The 11,237-nt window shown below is 62.7% G+C and overlaps 1 protein-coding gene across 1 annotated transcript in view; it reads right to left on the bottom strand.

The window, feature by feature from the left end:
• The window catches only part of ZFPM1 (zinc finger protein, FOG family member 1), a 101,977-nt gene that overhangs the window by 46,682 nt on the left and 44,058 nt on the right, over nt 1-11,237 (bottom strand). The window contains exons 4-8 of the mRNA XM_011972433.1: nt 6,188-6,290; nt 4,872-5,078; nt 879-1,112; nt 385-480; nt 160-306 (exon numbers count right to left, since the gene is read on the bottom strand). Of these exons, the coding sequence (XP_011827823.1) occupies nt 160-306; nt 385-480; nt 879-1,112; nt 4,872-5,078; nt 6,188-6,290 (787 nt within the window). The remainder of the gene's footprint in view (nt 1-159; nt 307-384; nt 481-878; nt 1,113-4,871; nt 5,079-6,187; nt 6,291-11,237) is intronic.

Here is an 11,237-nt window from a genome sequence, read left to right as displayed (position 1 = left end):
GCCTGGGGCAGGACTTGGCCGGTCAGAGCTGAAGGGCGAGCTCCGGGAGGGGAGGGGTGGGCGGAAATGGTTTACACCTGTCTTGGGCGACAAGCCCGCTCCCTTCCCTCTGCTCAGGGGGCCCAAGGGGCAGGGGGTGGCCCCCACAGGGCTGCTCACCTGGGGGCAGCTTGGTTGCTGGGTGTCCGGCCCCTGGCGAGTAGATCTCACCCTTGGAGCCTGGCTGGCAGACCATGTGGTTGGTGACCAGGTGGCTGTAGAGGATGTCCCTTGTGGTGGAGATGAAGCCACAGCTGTGGCAGACACCTGTGGGCCATGGCGAGTTGGTCAGGGCCCAGGGCGGAGGGCGGGCCCCACACATCCCCCGGCCCCTGTGGCGCCTACCGCTCAGCGTGTCCGTGTGCACCTTGAGGTGCCGCTCGCAGTTGGCCTTGGTGGTGAAGGCCGACAGGCAGATCAGGCACACGAAGGGCCGCTCTCCTGGAACACAGGGCGCATAAGAGCGGTGCCCGGGCCAGCTTGACCTTGGGACTCCGCCAGGGACGAGGAAGGCAACTGGGCCCAGGGCCGTGAACTGTGCCGGACGGGGGGACCCTGTGCTGAAGGCTCTTTACACCCCTCCCCCTCCTCGGCCCTTTTTCTCTCGGGACTGCAGTGGGCCCAGCCCTCAGCTGACTACCCAGATAGCCCACAGGCTGGCCTGCCTGCTCTGGGCCCCTGCGGGGGTCTTGGGTGTGCGGAGACCACACAGGTGAATCGTGGCACTGTGGGTGCTTGCATGTGGGTTTTCCGGGGCGGCCTGCAGGACTGGGTGGGGAAGCAGCCGGCATCCTGAGGACCCGCGTCCGGGGTGGGGGCTCACCGCTGTGGGGGCTCACCGCTGTGGCTGCGCATATGGATCTCCAGGGAGCTGGCGCTGGGGCAGCTCTTGCGGCACTGGGGGAAGGGGCAGACGCGTTCGTTGGGGTAGGTCTCCTTGGGCTTCTCGTCTGTAGCAGCTGCGGCCGGGGAGCCGGCGCCCTGGCGGCTGGCACAGTAGTAGAGCAGGTGCGCCTGCAGGTTGCGCTCGCTGCGGTACCAGATGCCACAGTCCTTGCAGGGGAAGACGTCTTCTGTGGGGTGGGAAGCAGGCGGGGGCAGGCTGAGGGCCAGCCGGGCAGCCAGGGCAAGGCTGTGGGCGGAGGGAGGGCCTGGCCCTGACAGACCCCACCGTCCTGCCCACCCCAGGAGCTGAGGCTTTGACCCCTCCCTGTAACCGTAAGCCTCCTGGATGGTCCTGTGACAGCCCCACTCCCTTCCGTAGATCCCAGAAGCCCTGGGCCCTGTGGGGCGTGGGGTCTGAGTGAACCCCCATGGGTCCCCTTCCAGTGGTAAGCCCCATAAGGAGACGCTTTGGCCTCATGGGGGCAGAAGGAAGAAGTGGACACCGCTGGGCGAGGCTAGCATCTATGACATACTGAGGTGACCATGTGGACCCGGGAGGCCGTGGAAGAGGAAACGTGTGTACAGATGTGCGTGCAGGTGCGCGGGAGTGCCAGGCTGCGAAGAAGACCCATGTGCACAGTCTGAGCACTCAGGTACACGATGGCTGCTGACTGGAGTTCTGAGGATGTGGGGCGTGAGACTAGGAGTGCAGAAGTTAGGAAGCCCCCATGCGCCCACACACCTGGGTGGCTCCATGTCAGCGACTGCCTGGCTGCTCAGATTTGCCAAATTCACCACACTGACCCCAAATGGGCTGCTTGTAACTGCTGAGAGTTTTGGGGGCTTGCACTCTGCTTAGGGTGGTTTTGCTAGCGGGGGAGGACTTCTCTGGCATGTTCTCAGTTTGTCTTTATAGCAGTTTAAGGAATGTTCTCTGCCCCAGAGCCCTGCCCCACTGTCTGCCCGTGGCCCCTTGGCTGAAGACACGGAGGGGGAGGGCCTGTTCAGCGTGGCCTTGGCCTTCGTGTGGAACCCAGGGGCCCTGGGATTCCTTATCTGGCTTTCAAGCCCGTTCCACTTAGAGCCCGATGTGATATCTGGTTTCTGCCTCTGCAGGTTAGTGCTGGTTTCTCACCCGGCTTCTCCCACGTTTATCCTGAGTCCGCAGTTAGCACGCAGGGGTGGCCCCTGCCCCCGCGCCCTCCCCCCTGCGGCCTGCTTGCCACCTCTCGCCTCTCGGGAGGAATTTCAGTGCCTGCCTGGGTGAGGTGGCTCTTCCTCCTGCACCTAGTTGTTCTGGCGACTTTCCTGGCTCACGTCTCCCTCCCGTGCTCTTGATTAATGTTTCTCAGGTTCCTTTTACTTGGGGGCTGCAGGCGGCTCTGCCCTGTCTCAGCTGAGGCCTTGAGCTGGGTCCCAGATCTGGGAGGCCACCGGGTGGGTTTGTTTCTGCATCTCCCAGGTTATTGTGGGGACTGTTGCTGCAGAGATGTGGGGAGAGGGGCTGTGGCCGTGCAGTTTAGAAAGGCTGCCCGCCTGCTGATGACCACAGGCCAAGTCCGGTGGCCTGTGGAGGGGCCTCCAGGCAGGTGCCTCTGCATCCCGCTTCACAGGTGAGATGGGCCCAGAGTGCTGGAGGCTCAAGAATTAAACTGGATCTGACTCTGGAATTGGTTCCTACGGCTCTCCCAGAGCAGCAGCCAAGCAGCGGCTGTGCCCTGGACCTGCAGAAGCGCTAGGGCAGGAGTTAGGAATGTCAACAAGACGTCTTGCCCTCGGTGGTGACCTTCCAAAGCAGCGTTCCCAGGACACTGCTGCCTGGGGATAAGGCATGTCAGACCCATGAGGGGGAAACCGAGGCAGAGGCTGAGCCTGGGGCACCCGCAGCTGCCCCTCAGAGATCGGGAGCTGGTCTCCGCAGGCTGTGTGGGCAAGGACCCGGCTGGAGGATTGGACCCTCCCCAGCCTACTGTCCCCACTGTCTCACTGTCTCTATCAGTGGGGCACTCCCCTGGAGTTGGGTCTCCCGGACACCCTGAGACACTACAGGGGCACCCCCTCCCCATCCTGGTGGAGTAGCACTCTGGCCTCCCATTCCCTCCGTGACTTCTCCTTCCAGGGAAGAGACGAAGGCAGATGGGGACCCACTTTGCTCCCGGCTTCTTCCAGTCACCTGTGGCCCATGTTCTCTTTTGCCCTCCTGGCTCCCTCGGGCAGTGGCTTGCCCTGCCCAGACCCAGCCTCCAACCTGGGCTTGGGTGTTGACCTGGCCGCTCTGCCCCTTCTCTCCAGTGTCACCAACCGTTGCCACCAGCACATAATGTGGGCCGTTATGTCCTGGGTACCAGGCACACAAGCCCAGCCCCCTCTGGCCAGCTGGCCCCTGCTCAGGCCTCCTCGCTGACCCTCACTGGAGCGGCCTCGGTCAGCGTCATGGCGACCTCTGCACTGTCAGGACCAGCAGTCATTTCTCTGCCGTTGGTCTCGCCACAGCCTGGATGTGGCAGACCACCTGCTGCCCTCCAGGGCCCCCTCTAACCTATCTCAACTCACTCTCTGTCCCTTGGGAGATGTCCCCTGTCCCCTGACTCCAGGGTCCACAGGCCCCAGGGCTCCCTGAAGTCTGTCATTGTCCCTCAACAGACTCTGTGACTTCTCTTGTGCATCTGGCAGGTGTCTTGAGGTCAGGACATTCAAAGAGTGGGGATCTGCTCCCCAGACTCCCATATGGGCCGACATCCCCCCAGTGGTCACACCAAAGCCGCACACTTGGCCCTGCAGGTCCCTTTGGCCCTAACCACTGGTTGTCTCCACCTACTTCAAGCTGTCTTCACATCTGACTTGCTCACAAGGGTCGCTTTTCTTCCAGTTTTGTAACTCTTCAGTCACCAAAGCTAAACCTGAGTCTTACTGTCCCCCTCCAAATGCTCTCTGGCGCAGTCCCCGTTCCCCTGGGAAGTCCCAGCTGCTGGCCGGAGCCAGACTTGCCGTGTGTCCCCTGCATGCCTTCTGCCTATCCACGGTGGCCACACGCTGTCCTTGGCCACACAGGTGCACGGGGTGCACCATCACTCTTGGCTAAGTTTTAAAAGTTTTAGCTGATACGGGGTCTTGCTGTGTTGCCCAGTCTGGCCTTGAACTCCTGGGCTCAAACGGTCCTCCTGCCTTGGCCTCCCACAGTGCTGGGATCACAGGTGTGGCTCCTGCACCTGGCTGGGGGTGAGTGACTCCTGATTCCCACAGCCACCCTCAGAGGTTCCGAGAGAGTCACTGCAAGAGTGATGTCTGTCCACTTCAGGCGTCCCCAGGGGCGGCTCTGTCTCCAGGGACATGTGGCCACGTGTAGAGAGATTTTGGTGGCATGTGCCTGAAGTCCCAGCTACTCGGGTGGCTGAGGCAGGAGGATGGCTTGAGACTAGGACTTCATGACCATCCTGGGTAGCAAAGTGAGACCTTGTCTCGAAAAACAACAGAAAACCAACAGGTGTCTTGGTTGTCACAACTTGGAGGTGGAGGTGGTGGCAGCACCTAGTGGGCCCGGGCCAAGGCTGCTGCTCACCACCCATGGTGCCCAGGAGACCTCCACTGTGGAATGACCTGGCCCCAAACACCAGGAGGGCCGAGGTGAGGGTCCCGCAGTCAGGGCTGCCCCCAGGGAAAGCACAGGCTTCTGGTGTGGTATGCAGGGCAGAGCTGAGTCTGTGCCTAAGCCCGCTTGCCTACTGGCAGGGGCTTTCCCTGTGGTGGCCCTGGGCTCTGGGGACCCTCCTGTCCCTGTGTGTTCTGAACTTGGGACCACCCACATCACCTCCTTCCCCACCTTCCCTCTCACTCTGTCGGCAGCCTGGGGCTCTTGAGCTTCCCACCCTCACCTCCCACCCTGTCCTGCCCTGCCTGCCCCTCCTTGGTTGAGCAGCCGCCCCGGGCCTGGGGAGCCCAGCACTCACTGTTGATCACTGCGGTGGCAAGGATGGAGGCCATCCCGGCCTGCTGGGGCAGGAGCTGGAGGTCGTGTGCAGGGGCTGGGCACGTGGGCTCTGCTGGCTCCTTCTTCACAGGGTGGCTGGGGGTGCTGCGGGGCTCGGCCGTGAGGAGCACGCTCAAGAGTCCCCCTGCGGGCACCGGCTTGGTGACCCTACACCAGAGCGCGTCATCTGGAGGGAGACAGGTGTCCAAACCTAGGACCTTGTGCCCCACTTCCCTGTCCCATCTTAAACGACAGGTGGAGGATGGGGTCAGGAGAGCGGCCACCCCGTGTTCACAGCTGTGGCTGGCTGGCTGCCAGGGCCATCTTGCCTCGGGGGCGAGGCTGGGTGGTCCCCTGTGGGTGCTCACAGTCTGCCTGCCTCCAGTTCTCCCTGCCCTGCGCCCATCCTAGTGGGAGGGCCCTGGGGAAGTCTCCCAGGAAAGGGATGTCATGGAGGGTGGGTGGTGGAGTAACTAGGGGAGACCATTCAGGGAAGGCAGCCAGAGGTGGGGCCCTAGAGTGGACCCTGCTCTCTGGGAAACCGTCCGAGGGCGTTCTTCCTGCTGTGGCCTGAAGGGGGCAGCCTTAGCCCACAAAGCCCAGGCTGCGCGGGGCCGGCTTGTTCACCTGGGGTGCCCGGGCTGTGCATTCTCTGCGGTGCTGGCCTCAGGCCTGAGCCGGCCCCGCCTACACACACCACAGCCCGTCCCCACCCTGTGCTGGGGCCAGGGACTCCACTGGCCAGTGGACCTGCCTAAGCCGGGAGGGCCTCTCGCTTCATCCCTGGGCGCCCAGAGGTGCAGGCTGCCCAGACGTGCCACCCTCAGTAGCAGCAGCATGGCAAGGCCCCTTGTCCTTCCTGGATGGCCACCTTGACTGTTCTGGAGCCAGCCTGACGACGTGGAGCCCTGGTCCAGTGGCACCTGCCAGCTAGCCTGGCTTTGGGGTCCCTGCTGCTGCCCTTGGTGGGTTCCCAGAGGTGCAGCCAAGGTAGGGAGGAGATACGGGGCTCACGGTGTCCCCCAGAGGGGCAGAAGCCACCCCCATTCCCCCTGCCACAGACACCTGTCGTGGCTCAGCCTGCCAGGCGAGACCTTCATACAGGGACTCGTGGTCTGGGCTGACTGGTCCCAGGGGAGTGTCTGCTTCATGCTGCAGCGCCCGGTTCCAGCAGTTCCCCGTCCCCAATCCCCGGCCCTAGCAGGCTGGTTTCCCTTTTAAGAGCCCAGCCCAGGGACAGCCAAGTGACCCCCACCTTCCGGAAGGCTTGGGACGGAGGCGCCGCGTCATACTGACCCTTCCTGTGGATCTCTGTGTTGGCCTCGGCCTCGGTCAGGGCCTGGGGCAGCGTCCTCAGCCAGCAGGCTTCGTCCACCAGCAGCAGGGTCAGGGCTGGGCTCTGGGGGGGCAGGAACACGTGGGGAGGGGTCCGTCAGCAGCCTGCCTGGGGGTGCCCGCGGGTATGTGGGGCATCCGTGACATGGATCTGCCTCCTGGCTTGGCTGCTAGGCCAAGCTGTGGACAGTCACTGGCCCAACAGCCTGCAGAGCTGTGGCATGGGCCATCTGTGCCATAGCTGGCCGGCATGGCTACACCATGCTGGGGCTGGGAGGCTTGGCAGGGAGTGGTACCTTCCAGGGTTGGGCACAGGGTTCTTGTGGAGACTGAGGCCCAGAGAGGTCAAGCAACAGGCCCCAGGTCACACAGCCAGTAAGCAGCAGAGCCTGAAGTCACACTTGTGTCTGCATATCTGTGTATCAGTGTTCTCCCCCCTGCTCGCCCACCCTGGCCCCAGGTGTGCTGGGTGTGGAACCACTGTTCCCACACGGGCTGGACCTGGTAGAGGCTCCTTCCACACAGGCCCTAGATACCTCCAGAATGACCTCTGTGGGCTGGGGCCGAGATTAGCCCAGAAGATACAGCACCTCCCTAGCAACCCTCAGGCCTCAGTGTCCCTGACAGCATGGCTCCCCTCCCTGCCACAGGGTGTAGCAGGGCCACCTGCGTTCCTGCTCGCTTCCGGGGCCAGCACATAGTGGATGCCAGGGAGCACCCACTGGACTCAGTGGGTCTGTCCCCACCCTGAGGCTGGTCAGCCCCCTTCCTGTGGGCCTGAGACACCAGCACTGTGTTGGATCAGCCCTGGCCCACCTGGCCTCACCGGCACCCTGGAAAGCAGGTAGCGCCCTCCTCTCCATCTCATGGGTGAGGAAACAGGCCTGGGAAGGGGAGGGACAGAGCTCATGCCAGTGCCTCGGGCCGGGCCGTGCTGTCGGCGGTGGCTTAGGCTAAGTCTAGAAGGAAAACACTCTGGGCTCAGCCCTCGGGGTGGCTGCCAGCCGAGCCCGTGGAGGCCGCCTCATTTCCTGTGTCCCTTGCGCCCCGGGCCCCAGCCGAATGGCACAGGAAATGTGAGGGGCCCCATCCCAGTGCAGTCTGGGACGAGGTGGGGCGGGCAGTCCGTGGCCTCGCTCTGTGGTGCTCAACACTGGTCAGCCATCAAGGGGAGAAAGTGGTGGTGGAGGAAGGGGTGACCGCCGTTGCCCCTCAGGCCTTGGTCCCTCCTGCAAGGCTGACTCAGCCTCAGCACCCTGACCCTCGGTCCTGTGCTGCTGACTGCACTGGTGGTCCCCAGGCTCAGCCACCTGGGTGCCCAATCCGGAGGCACAGCACACGCACGTGCTCCAGCACTTCCTGTAAACACACTCACTTTTTCTATACAAATAAATGCCTTTTAATCAGAAACTTCCTACATCATGACCTTTGACTGAAAAGCCAGTGTCACCTACAAATGCTGCTGTTGGCACTGGACAGGTTTGTGCAGCCCTGTGGTGAGGACGGCAGTCGGCCCAACCCTGCCATGGTAGAAGGGGCCGGGCTGGTGACAGTGCAGGGGTGTCCCCCATGGGTCTGGGGTACCTCCCCACCAGGTGCCAGCCCATGAGCTTTCCTGGCCTTTGTCAGCCACGCGTGGGACCCTGTGGGCCGCAGAGCTGGGCAGCGGGGTCCCAGCCAGGCTCGGCTTCCCTGCTGCGACCATGGGCAGGGCACGGCCAGACCCGTATGCAGGGACCCCTCTGGGCCACCCCTGCCTCTCGGCCCATCTGCAGGGCACTGAGGAATCTAGCAAGATACAGCCTTTGGGCTGGGATGCTGAGTGACTACTCAGGCAAGGTTGGGGCAGGCTGGCCAGCAGAACAGGTGACTTCCACACGGCTCAGCCACAGAACAGGTGAGCAGAGCTAAGCTGGCCCTGGCCGGGGTGGGTGCAACCCTGCTGTCCCAGTGTGAAGCCATCCCAATTCCTGGCTCAGCTTCTCTGCAGATGGGGCTCTGCCCTCTCCCACATGGCTGTTAGGGGGACGGAGGGGAGGCCGAGCCCCTGCTCACTCTGGACCCACCCCAAGCCCACCACTAGCCTTTGGGGCAGCCTCAGGGGGGTCAGTCCCATCTCCCTTGACTCAGTTTCCTCCCAGTATGTTGGGAGGCTGTGATCTGTGTGAAGCCTTTTGCCTGCCTAGCAAGTTGCCAGCCTAGCACGTTGCCAGCCTAGCAGGTTGCCAGCACAGGATGCGTATTAGCTCCAGCCCTGGCTGTTGCTTTGGGTTGGCCTGGCAGGACAAAGTGGGCAGGGGGTGCCTCCAGGCCCCAGGGGATGCCGTCCACGGGGCACATCTGGGGCAGCACATGCTGGGTGTCCACTGGGGTGAGCGGCTCCCCTGAAGAAGCTGCTTTGTGCAGGCTGGCATCGGGTGGGTGCCCCCCTTTTAAAGGACACCCCAGTGATTCCCAGGGCCACAGGGCAGGGCTCAGGAGCTGCATGCCAGCTGTGGGGCTTGGCCAGCTTGGACGGGGGCTTCTGCTGGGGCAGGCTGGGGGCGAACCCCAGGGGCAATGGGCAGGCACGTTCCTGGCACAAAGGTGGGTGACCAGCGGCTACTGTGTCCCGGCTGCGCCCAGGTCAGGCAGTCAGTGCTTGGAGAGGCTGCTGGGGCCTGGCCCTCCCCACTCTGGCCTTCCCGAGCCTCTAATGAATATTAATGAGTAGAGGAGGGTGAAAAAAATTAATCTGCTTGATCCTCCGATGGGTGCTGCGGTAACGATATGAAATCTAATTATTCGTCCCAATATTTCTAAACCCTCAAACTGAGACTGACAGCCTCCCGGTCGGTTTAATGCTTATCACTCCCAGGAGCAGCGTGTTCGCAGCATGATAAAAACACGCGCCGCAACTTTGCTGACGCTGCACAACCCCCCGATTTTTCTGTGGCAGTCCTGAGTGGAGGGAAGGCGCCATGTTCCCACCCGGCCCCGCCGAGTGTACCCCACGTTTGTGGGGCACGATGGGGCACCTGCCCTGGGGGTGCAGGTGGGGAGGGGCATGGGGAAGGAGGGCAAGGCTTACGTCTGGCACTCGCCCCCGACCCGGGAGGGAACAGGTGGGAGAACTAGGGGTGCAAGACAAGAAGCTCGGGCCGCCCTGCCACAGTCCCCCCTGCAAACACTCTCAGAGGGGCCTGCCACTCCCACTTCTGTGACCACAGGCTGGGAAGGGGTGAGGGCCTCCCTGCCAGTCTGCCCTGTCTTCAGGGGCCACCCCCAACACCTCCCAGGGGAGAGGGGAGCACAGCCTGGAGGTGGCGTGGACACAGCCAGCCCTGAGCCAGTGTCTTGCCCGGTGCCGAGTGGCAGGACCCCTGAAGCCAGCCTGGGGCCACCTGCCCACCCTGGGAGCCACTGCTGGGGCCAGGGCCAGGAGACGCTGGGGCAGGAAGCCAATTTCAGCTCCTGCTTCCCTTGCGGAGGGGCTGGCTGGGCACAGGTCTGTCTGTTGATTTTTTTCTCTGTCTCTTCTTTTTTCACCACCTCTGATCAGGCCTGCAGCAGACCTTCCTGACCCTGCTCTGCCTGTGGGCAGTGGGGAGCAAGTGGGGAAGGGGCCAATTTTTTTCTTTTTTTGAGACGAAATCTTGCTCTTGTCCCCAGGCTGGAGTGCAATGGCGCGATCTTGGCTCACTGCAACCTCCACCTCCCGGGTTCAAGCGATTCTCCTGCCTCAGCCTCCCAAATAGCTGGGATTACAGGCACCCACCACCACACCCAGCTAATTTTTGTAGTTTAAGTAGACACAGGGTTTCATCATGTTGGCCAGGCTGGTCTCGAACTCCTGACCTCAGGTGATCCGCCCGCCTTGGCCTCCCAAAGTGCTGGGATTACAGGTGTGAGCCACTGCGCCTGGCCTTGGGAGGGGGCCTATTTTTAACTTCCCAACCCGACCCTTCTGCCAAGACTCTCGGAGATGTGGGCAATGGCTCCCAGGGTGCCCCAGGCTCAGCACCCATCCTGGTCAGGCAGGTGTATCCAGGGTCCGCGGAGGACCCTAGAGTCCACCCTGCTTGCCGCCCCTCAGGGTTGCCTTGTCCCTCCTCCGGGCCCTGGCCGGCCCCACCAGCGGCGGCCACTTTAAATTCCCCGGGTGGACCTGAGAATACTCCTTGTTTCCTCCAACAAAGAGGTCAGTGTCTCGATTCTGCGGTGGCACCGATAGCCATCGGAAACCCTATCTGCGCCGCATCCGCTGTGACAACTTTATCTGAGGCCGTTCCCAAACCTCGCTGTGCAGCTTGCAGGGCTGCTGAGGTGGCCCGGCCCAGGGAGCCAAACAGCTGGTCCTGCAGAAGCCCCTGCTGATGTCCTGCTCGGCCATCCCCAGGTCACTGCGGGGTAGCAGACCAGCAGCGGGTTCACGGGAGAGTGGGGGCTGAGGCTGAGGCTGCTAAGCCCATCCTGAGAAGTCCTCCACCTCCCCATCACCTTACTAGAGACACCAGCTGGCCCCTCAGTGCCTCCGTCTCCCTGGACCATGCAAGAAGTACATTTCCCAGGTGAGGGCCTGAGGCCTGCACGACTAAAGCCAGGTCTGTGAGACCCCTGCCACCTCGCTGCTGCCACTTCATCCACTCAGTCACTCAGTCACTCACTCACTCCCTTGCTCCCTCCCTCCCTTATCCGACAGGCAGGGCTTGTGCATCAGCTGTTGCCAGGTGTGGGGAACACAGTGAACAGAACTGCATCTCCCGTGGATGCTGGAGTGTGGAGCTGGCCAGAAACAGCAGGTAGGTGCCTGGAGGGGGCGGTGACAGAGACACAGGACAGGCTGAGACAGGAAGTGGGGGTGGCTGTGCCAGGATGTTGGCTGAGGCCTGGAGGGTGAGGAAGGGAGGGTGTGGATATGAGGGGGCCAAGGAACAGCATGGGGAGGGAAGAGAGAGGAGGGAACAGCACAGGGGAGGGTACAGCACGGGGTTGGGGAACAGCACGGGGGAGGGAACAGCACGGGGTGGAA

This window comes from Mandrillus leucophaeus, unplaced genomic scaffold, assembly GCF_000951045.1.
Source record: "Mandrillus leucophaeus isolate KB7577 unplaced genomic scaffold, Mleu.le_1.0 Scaffold10, whole genome shotgun sequence".
NCBI lineage: Eukaryota > Metazoa > Chordata > Mammalia > Primates > Cercopithecidae > Mandrillus > Mandrillus leucophaeus.
The sequence above is the reverse complement of the archived record's forward strand: the minus strand, read 5'-3'. Positions and strand labels throughout refer to the sequence as shown.